Source organism: Lissotriton helveticus, chromosome 3_1 (genome assembly GCF_964261635.1).
Source record: "Lissotriton helveticus chromosome 3_1, aLisHel1.1, whole genome shotgun sequence".
In the NCBI taxonomy this organism is placed as follows: domain Eukaryota; kingdom Metazoa; phylum Chordata; class Amphibia; order Caudata; family Salamandridae; genus Lissotriton; species Lissotriton helveticus.
This window is the reverse complement of record NC_136061.1, coordinates 1,557,428,305-1,557,441,887: the sequence shown is the minus strand read 5'-3', so window position 1 is coordinate 1,557,441,887 and position 13,583 is coordinate 1,557,428,305. Positions and strand designations below refer to the sequence as shown.

The 13,583-nt window shown below is 41.1% G+C and overlaps 1 protein-coding gene across 1 annotated transcript in view; it reads right to left on the bottom strand.

The window, feature by feature from the left end:
- The window catches only part of CFAP68 (cilia and flagella associated protein 68), a 90,319-nt gene that overhangs the window by 56,259 nt on the left and 20,477 nt on the right, over window positions 1–13,583 (bottom strand). The window contains 1 exon segment of the mRNA XM_078683951.1: window positions 12,813–13,038. Within this exon segment, the coding sequence (XP_078540077.1) occupies window positions 12,813–13,038 (226 nt within the window).

The following is a 13,583-nucleotide window of genomic DNA, read 5'->3' as shown; positions in this document are numbered from 1 at the left end:
AGTGTATCAGCAGTTGGGGGGCGTGGCGATGGGGGTGTGCTTCTCCCCTAGCTATGCGTGCTTGCACGTTGGCTATTGGGAGGAGCGCGTCCTCAGAGACACCCACAAGATACTATTTGATACACATGTTAAACATTGGTGGCTTTTCATAGATGATGTCTGTGTCATGTGGGAGGGATCTGTAGAGAGTGCATATGACTGTAAAAATCATCAATGATAATGATCTCAATTTGAGTTTTACGGCAGAAGCTAGTAAGAACAGAGTTCAATTCTTGGATGTGGAGGTTTACATTGAGCGGGACACTATACACACTAAATTGCATAGGAAAGGTACAGCTGGAACTGCGGTGCTACATGCTGATAGTTCGCACCCTAGACACTTGATAAGGAGTACCCCCTATCGGGAATTCTTGAGAATAAAACGGATATGTAATTCTGATGGTGATCTTAGGGTATTGCCAATCGGAGGCGTCCCAGAGGTTTAAAAACAGAGGGTATAAAGAAAAGGATCTAAAAACTGCCCTGGACAGAGCTAATGCCCCGATTACAAATGAGAAAACAAATGATGTCCAGCTAATACCTCATATACCTGTTCACAATAGCACTCCTCCCAAAACTGAAAACACAGTTAGACTAATCTCATCTTATAGCCAACAGGACAACCAGTTTAGAAAAATAATCTATAAAAACTGGTCCATCATAAGAACTGATTTAACCATGTCTAAAATTGTACCAGAACTTCCGCAAATTACTTTTAGACGTGCACCCTCCATGAGGGATGCATTGGTGAGAACTAGTCCGGAAGTTAGAGACACTGGCAACTGGTTGTCCAACAGAGTGTTTTTTTTAAATGTAGTACATGCAGGACATGCAAATTTGGCAGAAACATAAGTGAAATATCTACAGCATTTGATCCTAGTCCTATTAAAATTACGAAGTTTTTAACATGTAGAACGGATTTTGCTGCTTATGTTTTAGAATGCTCATGTAAAACGAGATACGTGGGCAGTACTAAGTTGCAAGCCTTTAGCCGCATATTACAGCATTTGAGAGAGATAGTAAACTCTGACTCCAACTACCCCGTTGCAAGACAATTTAAACATGTGCACAACAATAACCTGAAGGAACTTAGTTATTATGTTGTGAACACTGTGCCGAGATCTATAAGGGGTGGCAATAGGGGGAGAAAGTTGAGACAACTTGAGTCATACTATATTCTAAACCTCGACACAAAGATGCCTAATGGACTTAATAATGGAGAAGAAATGCACCATTTTTGTAATAAACTGTGATGTGTGTATATAGCTGTAGAAATATATAATGAACTGTACCCTTTTATGGTTTTTAATTTCCTATTCTCCTACCATTTTAAACCCCGATTTTTTTATCCTGTGGTTTTAGTCAGTTTTTTTAGACGTGGTTTTTTCATGGGTTTTATCGGAATACTCCGGTTTTACCTTTGATTTTACCAGTCTTTTTAGCAGGGCTTTTAACTGGGGATGAAGATGTGGGTTTAAATTATGTGAGATATTCTTCCATTTGCACTGTTTTGATAAAAATGATTCGTATAGTGTGGGTCTCTAATTTGTGAAGTCTTAGCATTACGCTTTATATCTATGAGAATCCCAAGCATATGTTGAATGCTGAACGTAATTATAGATATGCTGTCCCCCATCATATGACATTCTATGTATTATTATTTTTTGCACTTGCAAATTAGGACGATAAGTTATATGATCAGCATGCATCATATAGGCTTCGCTAAATGTATTTCATGATGAACATAAGTTATGGTGAATCATTTATAAATGAATTAATTTAAGAATTAATTAATTTATGAAGTGCTTTTATGATTTTTTAGCACTTGCACTGATTTATTATTGTATATTATTTATTATTTGAGATATTGCACAATACAAAATCCAAAGAATCAGTACTACTATCGGTATAGACTTTTGCTGAGGTAGTTTGTTTTCTATTTCTATTCCTTAGAAACTGGATGTTGTAATGTTATGGTTTTTTCACTGATTCACTTTGTATAAATTGCACATTGGCCTGAGGCATGTCATGTGATCAAGACAGTAGTGTACTGTCGAAACGCGTAATGGCAGGCACTAGCCGTTTTGAAATATGCATGACTTTATGGCAATAAACTGCAATTAAAAGCAACAGAACTCGCTGTGGTCTGTACCTGATCTCCTGGGGGCTCCCGGTTGGAACAGGACTGTGAAGCTTATATATATATATCTATATATATACTCAAAAATTCACTCAAAAAACTATAAGTTTTAGTGATGTCATAGTTAGCTGGACATTTTACTCATACAAAACCATTGAAATTGCTCCTATATAGTTAGTTGTACTAACTATATTTCGCGCACCCACAATCCACTGCTGATGATGTCACATATTAGATCATTCATGACATGGTCAGTGACATCACTGATGACATCTCAAATGACATCACTGATGACATCACTGATGACATCATCCAGTGAATGTGGTTTGCTTCGTTATTTAAATATGCATTATATATATAGCAATTTGCATTGAAGAAAAGTGGATATATATAAATAAATATTTGGATGGAGGATTTAGTAGCAGTGTAATTGACTGTTTACTTGACCAATTTATAATGTCTCACTAAATATAGTGGATAGTGACTAAACTGTGTGAATATCTGTATCACTTTGTCAGTTGTTGTGTAAACTGATTCTACAGTTGGTTACTAGCTATGTGAAAGTCTATATTAGTTATTGATTAGTTAACTGAGTATTTGTATGGGAGTGTGAAAGTGTGTGTGGTTCGGTGGGGGGTGTGTGACTGTCCAAAGATGTGTGAATAGTTGATTCAGTAGATATATGAAGTTAAAACTACATGTTCTAACAGTTGTTTGGGTGAGTGAATATCTTTATGGGTGTGGTGATGAGCAAATATATTTCTCAATGGTACAGGTCCAACAAACTAGAAAAATAAAAGGCAGTGTATGTGTCAGTTGTTGTATATAAATAAGTATACATAAGACACAATGATTGTGTGAGTGACTGTATGGATAACTGTATACTTGTAATAATGATTTTATAATTCACTAAGTATGACTTACTATCTAAATGAATAGAAGAAGTGGTGTTTGTATAAGTGTTTTGCTAAGTAAATATGTAAGTATGATCCATTGTTTGCATAAGTGAGTAGGATGACTTCATATGTGAATAGGATGCGTGCTGTTGTTTAATGTTGATATAGATGTATAAGTATTTTTGATAGTGTTCTATTGTTCATTGACAGCATGTATGAGTGAATCCATAGGTAAGTGATTAGATGTGTGTATACATCTATGAATCACTGAGTGGATTTTTAGATACTTGTATTGCTGTGACAATGGATTTAAATATGATACTCTGTATTCTACAAAGAGTGATGAAAAATTGTAATAGTGTATGAAAAGGTGTATGTGATTGTCACGTGGATGATGTCATCAGTGATGTCATTTGAGATGTCATCAGTGATGTCACTGACCATGTCATCAATGATCTAATATGTGACATCATCAGCAGTGGATTGTGGGTGCGCGAAATATAGTTAGTACAACTAACTATATAGGAGCAATTTCAATGGTTTTGTATGAGTAAAATGTCCAGCTAACTATAACACCACTAAAACTTATAGTTTTTTGAGTGAATTTCAAAGGTTTTTTAAAAGCTCATTCCTAACTATATAACTCCTGAAACCTATGTTTTTTTCAGTGAATTTCAAAGGTTTTTTAAATGCTAATTCCTAACTATATAAGGCCTGAAACCTATGTTTTTTTCAGTGAATTTGCAAGGTTTTTTAAATGCTAATTCCTAACTATATAAGGCCTGAAACCTATGGTTTTTTCAGTGAATTTCAAAGGTTTTTTAAAAGCTAATTCCTAACTATATAAGGCCTGAAACCTATGGTTTTTTCAGTGAATTCGCAAGGTTTTTTAAATGCTAATTCCTAACTATATAAGGTCTGAAACCTATGGTTTTTTCATTGAATTCGCAAGGTTTTTTAAATGCTAATTCTATTAGCGGATAACGTTTTTATATATTAAAACGTTTTTTAAATCTCAAATGCCTGCTTTGCTAACAGAGTTTTTAAGCACAGGCTCTTTTGTCTCTGGTGGCCATCTTGGGAGACTGCATATCAGAATTTTTTAATGAAATATAAGCGGATTTGAGAAGTCACTCAAAATGTGCCCTCATTTTTCTTTCTTCATCACTAATCATAATTTCTATGGCAAAATGAACCCCCTCATTTTGTTCCTTTGCAAATTAATGGTTTTAAGTGTTAACACTTTATTCCAATCAAGATGACTTCAGGTGTACCATACTTTTGTCATAAGTAAGACTGTTAGCGCTCTAGTTGTTCTTTAGAACACTCTGGGACATTCTGTCATTGGGCTATAGTTGGGCTACATCTGGCTGATATTTGGGCTACATTTGTTTTTTTTGTCTCTGGTGGCCATCTTTGGGCTACATTGGGCTACATTGGGCTACATTTGGGCTCTAACATATATATAGCCCAATGTAGCCCAATATATATTTTTTCAAAGTTAATTTTCGTAAAAACCACTGGAGCACATATCTTGAGACATAGCAAAGGCACATCGGGCTACCAGTCCCTACAATTTTGCCAAGTTTGGTGGAAAACCATTCAGCCGTTCGGGCTAAAAGTGAGTCCAACCGCCCTATGGAAATTAACATGAGGAAAACACATTTTGGGACCCCCCTTTTATCTCGGCCCCCGCTTGACGAATCCCCCCCAAACTTTCAGGGAAAGACCGGAGCGCCGCGAGGCAAAGTTAAGGAACATTTCAGGAAGATTCCTCAACCGGCACCAAAGTTATTCCCAATAGAATGTTGCGATTTCCCTATGGAAAACAATCCTAACTATTTTTTAAATCTCAAATGTCTGCTTTGCTAACAGAGTTTTTAAGCACAGGCTCTTTTGTCTCTGGTGGTCATCTTGGGAGACTGCATATCAGAATTTTTTTAATGAAATATAAGAGGATTTGAGAAATCACTCAAAATGTGCCCTAATTTTTCTTTCTTCAGCACTAATCATAATTTCTATGGCAAAATGAACCCCCTCATTTTGTTCCTTTGCAAATTAAATGTTTTAAGTGTTAACACTTTATTCCAATCAAGATGACTTCAGGTGTGCCATACTTTTGTCATAAGTAAGACTGTTAGCGCTCTAGTTGTTCTTTAGAACACTCTGGGACATTCTGGCATTGGGCTATAGTTGGGCTACATCTGGCTGATATTTGGGCTACATTTGTTTTTTTTTGTCTCTGGTGGCCATCTTTGGGCTACATTGGGCTACATTGGGCTACATTTGGGCTCTAACATATATATAGCCCAATGTAGCCCAATATATATTTTTTCAAAGTTAATTTTCGTAAAAACCACTGGAGCACATATCTTGAGACATAGCAAAGGCACATCGGGCTACCAGTCCCTACAATTTTGCCAAGTTTGGTGGAAAACCATTCAGCCGTTCGGGCTAAAAGTGAGTCCAACCGCCCTATGGAAATTAACATGGGGAAAACACGTTTTGGGACCCCCCTTTTATCTCGCCCCCCGCTTGACGAATCCCCCCCAAACTTTCAGGGAAGGACCGGAGCGCCGCCAGGCAAAGTTAAGGAAAATTTCAGGAAGATTCCTCAACCGGCGCCAAAGTTATTCCCAATAGAATGTTGCGATTTCCCTATGGAAAACAATCCTAACTATATATACCTACTGGCTATCGCCAGTAGGTAATATATATGTATATATATATATATACATATATATATATATATATATATATATATATATATATATATATATATATATTCATTGAAAACAAACGCAGGTTTCATGGACGTTACAGTTAGAAATTAGCATTTTAAAAACCTTAGATATTCACTGGTTTCAGGGACGTTATAGCTAGTCTGACATTTCACTCTTACAAACCCAGAGAAATTCAGCCGTTATAGTTAGCTGAGCTAACTAGAACTCGCGCCCCCGCAATGCACTGCTTATGACATCACATATTACATCACTCATGACATGGTCAGTGACATCACTGATCACATCACTGATGACATCTCAAATGACCCCCTCCTGAGGCCGATTACGGCCCCGGGGACCCCATTCCCGGGGCTTGGCCATTGTTTATTTTATTTTTTTAAAGGGGATGGGTTCATATGCCCCCCTTCCAATGCCGATTTCAGCCCCGGGAACCCGATCCCCTGGGGCATGAGAAATCCTTTATTTATGTTAAAATGGGTAGGGGGCCTGCCCAGCCCCCTACCGGGGCCATTTTGGGCCCCAGAGGCCCCATCCCCCGAGGCTTAGCCTCACGTTGGGGACCGCGGAGGGATCCCCAAGGCCCCCGCATTCCCTGTCAGGTCCCCGCCTCCTGCGGGAGCTGGCATTGCTTTTGGGCAAAGGGAGCTGCTAACATGCAGCTACCTTTGCCCAAAATGCTTTACTTCATGGAAGCAAGAGCAGTTTTCCTGCTGTCGCTTCCATGAAGCGAACCAGAAGTTTTCTATGGCATGCCGGAGCAGTGCTCTCGCCATGCCATAGCAAACTGCAATGTCCCAGGGGCAGGCACCCCTGGACATTGCTAGCGCTGGCCCTCTGGCCGGCGGTCCCCGGGGCCATGGAGGGCTCCTGGAGGGGGCCAAGCAGCCCCCCTCCCATCTTGTGAGTAGCCACAGGGAGGTGGTAGTCCCTGGGGCGGGGGTCCACAACAGACCCCTGCATTTTAATTAATGTATGCCCCGGTGAGGTGGTGGTCCCCAGGGCAGTGTGGGGGGGGCTCGAGCCCCCACACACACTTATTTTTTTACAGATAGCCCTGGGAAGGTGGCTATCTGTATGTATATATATATATATACACCATCTGAGTATACGCAAACGAAAATTGATGTATTCAAGTTTTGTAGGAAAATGAAACTGCTGAAATTTTTCAAAGGCAAAGAATGGCCTGCCTCAAGCCGATTCACCCACGACGCAAGTAGAGTCGACAACCTCACAGCTGGTGATGTAGAGACACTGGCAGTTGTGGAGGATCTGGTGGATGAAGGGAATCCTACATCATTGATTCCATCATCGGTGTTCAATGTGAACCGGACAGGAGGAATACAAATAAGCCCTGGGAGTCCATTTAAACCTAAGTCTAGGTTCTGTCCTATGATGCCAGCTGACTCCATAGATGTTTTTACCGATGTGGTGACTGAGGACCTTTTGAAACTTCGCAACTGAAGTAAGAAAATGAAAGGCGGAGGTAACATCACAGAGTTGCAGGGAAAAGCGATTGCGGCTCTGAAACAGGATAAGACAATTGTTTGCAAGCCATCTGACAAGGGCGGGAATGTAGTCCTGATGACCAACGACTACTATATAAAGGAGGCCCTTGTACAGCTGAATGATGTGTCAAGCTACACAACAGTAACAAGAAAGGCATTCGAGGAAAGTGTCAATGCCTACCGGTCACTCTTGAACAAGTGGTATTACAGGGGCATGCTGAGTAAGGAGAAGTTTACTTTTTGGAATGCAAACATCCCCGTGTACCAACTTTTTATCATTCCTGTGTACCAACTTTTTTATCATCTACAATTAGTTTCATACATAAGACACACTAAAGACTTCTTGTTAAGGATTGAGAGTTTGTTTTGGGATGAAGACATGATAATGATAACACTTGACATTTCAAGCCTCTACACAAGCATTGACCATCTCCAAGGAAGAGAAGCAGTGAGATGGCTTTTATGAACTAAACCTATGAACCTAGCTGAGCACAATGAGATGTTATTGGAGTTTGTAGAATTTTGCCTAGGGAATAAGATCTTCCTTTTCCAGCAGATATGTGGTACTGCGATGGGCACCTGCTTCGCCCCCAGCTACGCGAACCTCTTTGTGGGCTGGTGGGAGAAGCAGGTGGCCTGGGCAGACAGAAACGCAGAATGGACCCGCAGGGTTGTAAGCTGGAAAAGGTATACAGACAATTTATTTATCGTCTATAAAGGTACAGAGGAATCAGCTAGGGCATACATTGAGGTACTTAACACTAATACCCTCAACCTCAAGTTCACAGGTGAAGTCAGCGCGGAAGCGGTTAATTTTTTGGTTCTGAAGATGTTCCCTGTGGATGGTAGACTGTGCACAGCATTGCACAGGAAACCTACCACTGGGAATTCCGTACTACACGTGAGCAGTTGCCATCCAAGGAAAACAATTACCAGCATCCCGTATGGCAAACTTTTAAGAATAAAAAGGAACTGTACGCGTCCCTGTGACTTTCAGGTAGCTGCTAAAGACAGCATGAGGAAGTTTGAAGTAAGAGGCTATAGCAAGGAAACGCTTGACGAGGCTAAATCCAAAGCTGAAAGGAAGCCCAGAAAAGATCTGATAGCTGGGGGAGTACCAAATATACAGAAAGTTAAAACAAAAGATGCCAAAGCCAATAACCTGAGGATGATAACAGACTACTCAGGTGATGCCTCGGAAATTAGGAGGATTTTCGTTAACAATTGGCACATCTTGAGGTCAGACCCAGGAATAGGGAAGGAATAGGGAAGGATCTGCCTAGGGCACTCCTACTAAATTTCAGGAGAGCAAGACCCTTGCGTATAGCCTAGTCCAGAGTCACTGTGGGAACGAGAGCAGAGCACCACCATTTGGTAAATTGGTGGGATTTTACCCATGTCTCAAATGTAGGGCATCTTGGGCCATTTCTTTTGCTGCCTGGAATTCTCCGTTGCCCTGCCGAAGTGCCCTGCAGACCTCCTGTTTGCCCTCAGCTCCTGCCCCCGCACCCGACGCGGACCGCCGGCTGCCGAACCACAACACCCAGAAGGCAGCGCGGTGCGGTCTCGCGAGAGGAGCAGGGCTATAAACTTCACGGAGGGCTCCCGCGGCACGGGACGCGCGCGGGCTCGCCCGGGCAAAGCCTGGGCCAAGGGCGGGCCCGTCCTTGCCCGGAAGAGGCTAGGCTGGGCCCCGTCTTTTGGCTTTTCGTTACTGGGACTCTGGGACTTTTGGACCGTAATCAATTAAGGACATTAGCATTGTTAAAATCCTCTTCTTGACATTTGACCTTGGCTGTTGTCATAGTGCCAATACTTATGCACGTGGAAGGATCATTTTATTACTAATGGGCAAAAGAAAGTTAAACAAATCTAATATAGGACCGCCGTCAGATAAGAGAAAATTAAACAACATGTAACTAATGAACTACCTGACGGGTGCAGTAGGGGCTATTGATAAACAAATATCCAGTATTGAAGATGCTTTGTTCAAAGATAAGGAAGCATTAATTAGAGGGGATTTGAGAAAGAATGCTAGTAATCAAGGGACAAAGTCCCCGGGAATACAGAACACTAGCAATATTTCAAACGAGCCAACTAATGGTTGCATTCTTAGAGGAGGGGATGAGATTTTATCTGACGACCAAGACGTTGTCATACTGCCTCCACCAAAGAGAACTTGCACAAAGGAAAAGAAAGCTCCACCTATTAGCCTACCCCCTGTGATACACATTACTCCTGAGACATTACCTAATAAGGCACTAGTCACAACAATGGCACAAAGTAAGCCCAATAATGGGGCAAATAGAGGAAGAAAACAGGCAACTCAGGTAAAAAACAATACTAAAGCCCAAATTAGTAATCGTCCCTCTGATTTTAAGTCCCTTTTTGCAGAGTTGACCTCTACTATTCTAACACTTATTGGCCCCTTAGAGGAAAGATTAACTCAGCTAGAAGCTGGGCAAGTATCTATTGTGAATAAACTAAATAAACTAACTGAATTAGCACCTAGGTCATCAAATGAGGATGATGAACGGATATGCAGACAGCCATCTTGTACTCCCAGGCAGGGAGCCCGCAGCCATAGTGACCTGGCAAAAAATGTCAGAGAAGGTACTTCACCAAGGCAAAACAATAAACACAATGGAAAAGAGGAGTAGGAGGCACATATAAAGATAATAAAGGGAGGATATCATTTACTAACGAACATCTACAGGAAAAGCTATTAAAGACACCTACCCAAACAGTGCGCCAAGAATCCATTACTCTTAACCTTCCACCTGCTACAGCCCCCTACACTATTGTCTTGGCAAATGTTCCGCTGACAAATGATCCTGATAAAGCATCTTGGGCTACCTTGCAGAACAAGTCCATTCATCACTTGGGATTAATGACAGGCCTAGCAAAGGATATGTTTGAGGCATTTAAAATGGTGAGACGTGTCTCATGGATGGGCTGGGAGAGAAAGACCTGGACGGGGGACTGTGTAGTCTTGACCCTGAGTTCCCCCGCCCTGGTCCGTGAAATCCTAAAACATGTTGGGCCAGTTGATCTAAGAACGGATGGAATAAAAATTCTCCCACTGGGTTTCTTCTATCACCCACGTTTGATAGGGTGGGGAAATCCTAGGATGGGATATCGCTTTAACGATAACAACCTGACCTACAATGTAGTGGTAAATAATAGATTTGAATCCTTGAGACAGCTCGAGGATGTGGACTGATTTCATGATATCACCAATACAATTGGTAGTTTAGGTCAGAAAGCGAACATATCCTCAATGCAGCATTTAAATAAGGTTTCATCTGAGCCCCAGAATTAGATGAATCTGTCACAAAATGTAGCCTCTCCGAATATTAAAGACATGATTTACAATGACGGTTTAGATCCCAATAGAAATGAGGACCAATGTGTGAGCTTGGCAAATACATTTAGTGAACAAGCCAGACCTGGAGTAGGGTATCCCGTGGCTACTAAGGCTGGAGAATTTGTGGAGACTGTCACTAAGACGGGAGCATCAAAGATTCCTAGGGGAGTCCTGCCTTTTGATTTACCTGTGTGTCCTGCTGTTCGGGAGACACTGGGAGTGCCGAGACCCCTCCAAAACGGCCGCGGACCCTTGCCTGCACCGCCGCCCTCACCGCCACTGGCGCTGCTGCCAGGGCTGAACTACACTGCCCGGCAGCACTTGTGGCTCGTCATCTGCGTGGGCGGAAAGCGCCAGGAGGCGCTTAAAAGGAGTGCAGGGCTCCCACGTCGCGGGACGCGCGCGGGCGGCGCCGGGAGAAGCCCAGGACAAGGGCGGGGGTTTTGCCCGTGTGATAATCTATCATCGCAATCCTCATTTCACGTGGTTTTATTTTGTAAATCACATGAGAATGAACGTAGAAGGTGGATTAAGCAGTATCTGAAGCAGGGCTTAAGGTGGCAATGCCGACCAGCGTATTTATTCCTACAACAATTGGAAAGTGAAATTTGCATTGCAATCATGTTTGGTTTTTTAAAAAGTATCCTGAGGAAACTGAATTTTATAACTTGCTAAATTGTATTATTGAAAGGATTTAGCCCTATCATTGCAATGGTACAATCTTATTTTTTTAATGTCCCCTATATGTGATATTCATATGAAATTGTTTTGTATAATTGTTGCTTTTATGATTTTATGTTTTTGCTAAAATCGAATAAAGCTTTTTCTGATTCTGAACAGCAAAAAAGTGTTAAAATACCAGGCATGAGGGAACCAAGGAAAATCAAGAGCCTGATGAATTATAACACAAGCCACACGGTGTACTGTCTGGTATGTCCGTGTGGCTTGCGTTACATTGGAAGCACCATTCATCCCGCAAAGATAAGAATTTTGGAACACCTCAGGGCCATACAGAACAGGGATCCCACCTACCCAGTGGCAAGGCATTTCGAGGTGTTTCATCAAAGCAATAGAGATCTTTCAAGTTTCTTCTGTATGGACCAAGTGCCCATGAATGTGAGAGGGGGCAACAGGCAATTGCAGCTGCGTAGATTAGAATCACGGTACATTATCGATAACCAAAAAAAGAGGCCAGGAGGTCTCAACAGTGCTGAAGAGATGGCTGTGCACCTGTAGTGCTCTCTGGACAAAATGTGATTCTGTATTAATCAAATGTACTGGTATGAGTAAGTGACTGGGATCTTATCAGAAGCTTAGGCATCATGGTTAGACATGCATCCTGCACATTAGGTGAAATGGATAACTAATGACAATAAACTAGCCCATCCAGGGCGAGATTGCTTATTGTAAATTGTGTTTATTAGTTATTTATGGGATAATATCATGTTGAATATATTTTTTAAGCCCATCCAGGGCTATATGGTTTTATGTTACATTTATGTTCCCAGTTTTGACCGACATCTTCAATGCTTTACTTTACTGAATAACATGTTTAGTAATGGCCGACACCTTGACTGAAGCAAGTCAGTTGTCCTTTGTTTATGTTACCAGTACTGGTGTATTTAAACTTGCCTCATGGCGGCGCCGGCCACTATTGACAAAGGCGGCAGCCAAAATGCGTCTGGTCGTGTAAGTTGAAATCCCAATAAAATCTGGGAGAGAAAACGTTCCTGCGAGTGCTGGTGCATTTATTTGTGTGCCGTGAGCTTGGGATTTGGCAGATCAGTGTGGTGTCCGTCACCACGCAACGAAGCACCCGCTCGAGAGTGCAAGGGAATCAAGACGGAAAGTGAGCACGATATATATATATATATATATATATATATATATATATATATATATATATATATATATATATATATATATATATATATATATATATATATATATATATATGTGTGTATATATATTTATTTATTTAATAGTCAGACATCTCAGAAATTGATTTGGACCTCACTAGGGGAGAGAAAGTGCTACACAAGGAATAATACATCACAATACAATAAAATAAAGTATCTTGGATACATTATTGCTTTTGTAAAAAGTATATTGCATTCTTACCTGTGATGGAAGTGGTTTTCGTTCTCGAATTTTCTTAATATCAAACCTCTCCTGGAACCAATTCCCTAATAGTGTCTTGTTGGAATAGCTATCCTCATTAGTTGCACACCTCCAGCCATATTGTTCGAACTTGGACTTGTCAAAGGAGTCGGTCCATACCTCTGCTTGCCCATTAGCTTGAAGCGCTGTGCCATACGATGGAGTCGCCAACAAAAAAGATGACATTCTGTGCAAAGAAAGAGAAACACGTCCAAAAGTGTCAGAGACTATGTCAGAAAATGGCAGCTGCCAAGATACAAGATGGTGGCACGGTGTGCTTGGCTTTCAGCAACACATTCTGTGTTTTTAGTTGAAGAGCTTAGATTTTGATGAAGTATAGCCTAAAATGCTTCTGTAATTGTTTCTGACACTCTAACTGCACTACCCTTCCAAGTACCCATCCAGAACTGTCACAAATGGCATAAAGATTTTTTAAATAGCTGGATTTGTAAATTATTCTCATTTAGATTTATTGTATGTAAATGTATCCAATGTGAATTTCCAGAAAATCATTGATAGAGTCATCAAGTGGATACCAAGGTTAACACCAAACTCTGACAAGAAAGGGGATTTCTAACGGTGGAGTGCACCTACAGGGTGGTTATTTGACCAGTCTGAGGATGCTAGTCTCCAAGCAGAAAAACAAGCAAGAAGACTGCGATTTTGGGGCATTAGTAAAAAGGTGACGGGCGCAAAGCACCCTCTTGTGTACACTGGATTAGTATTCAGTTA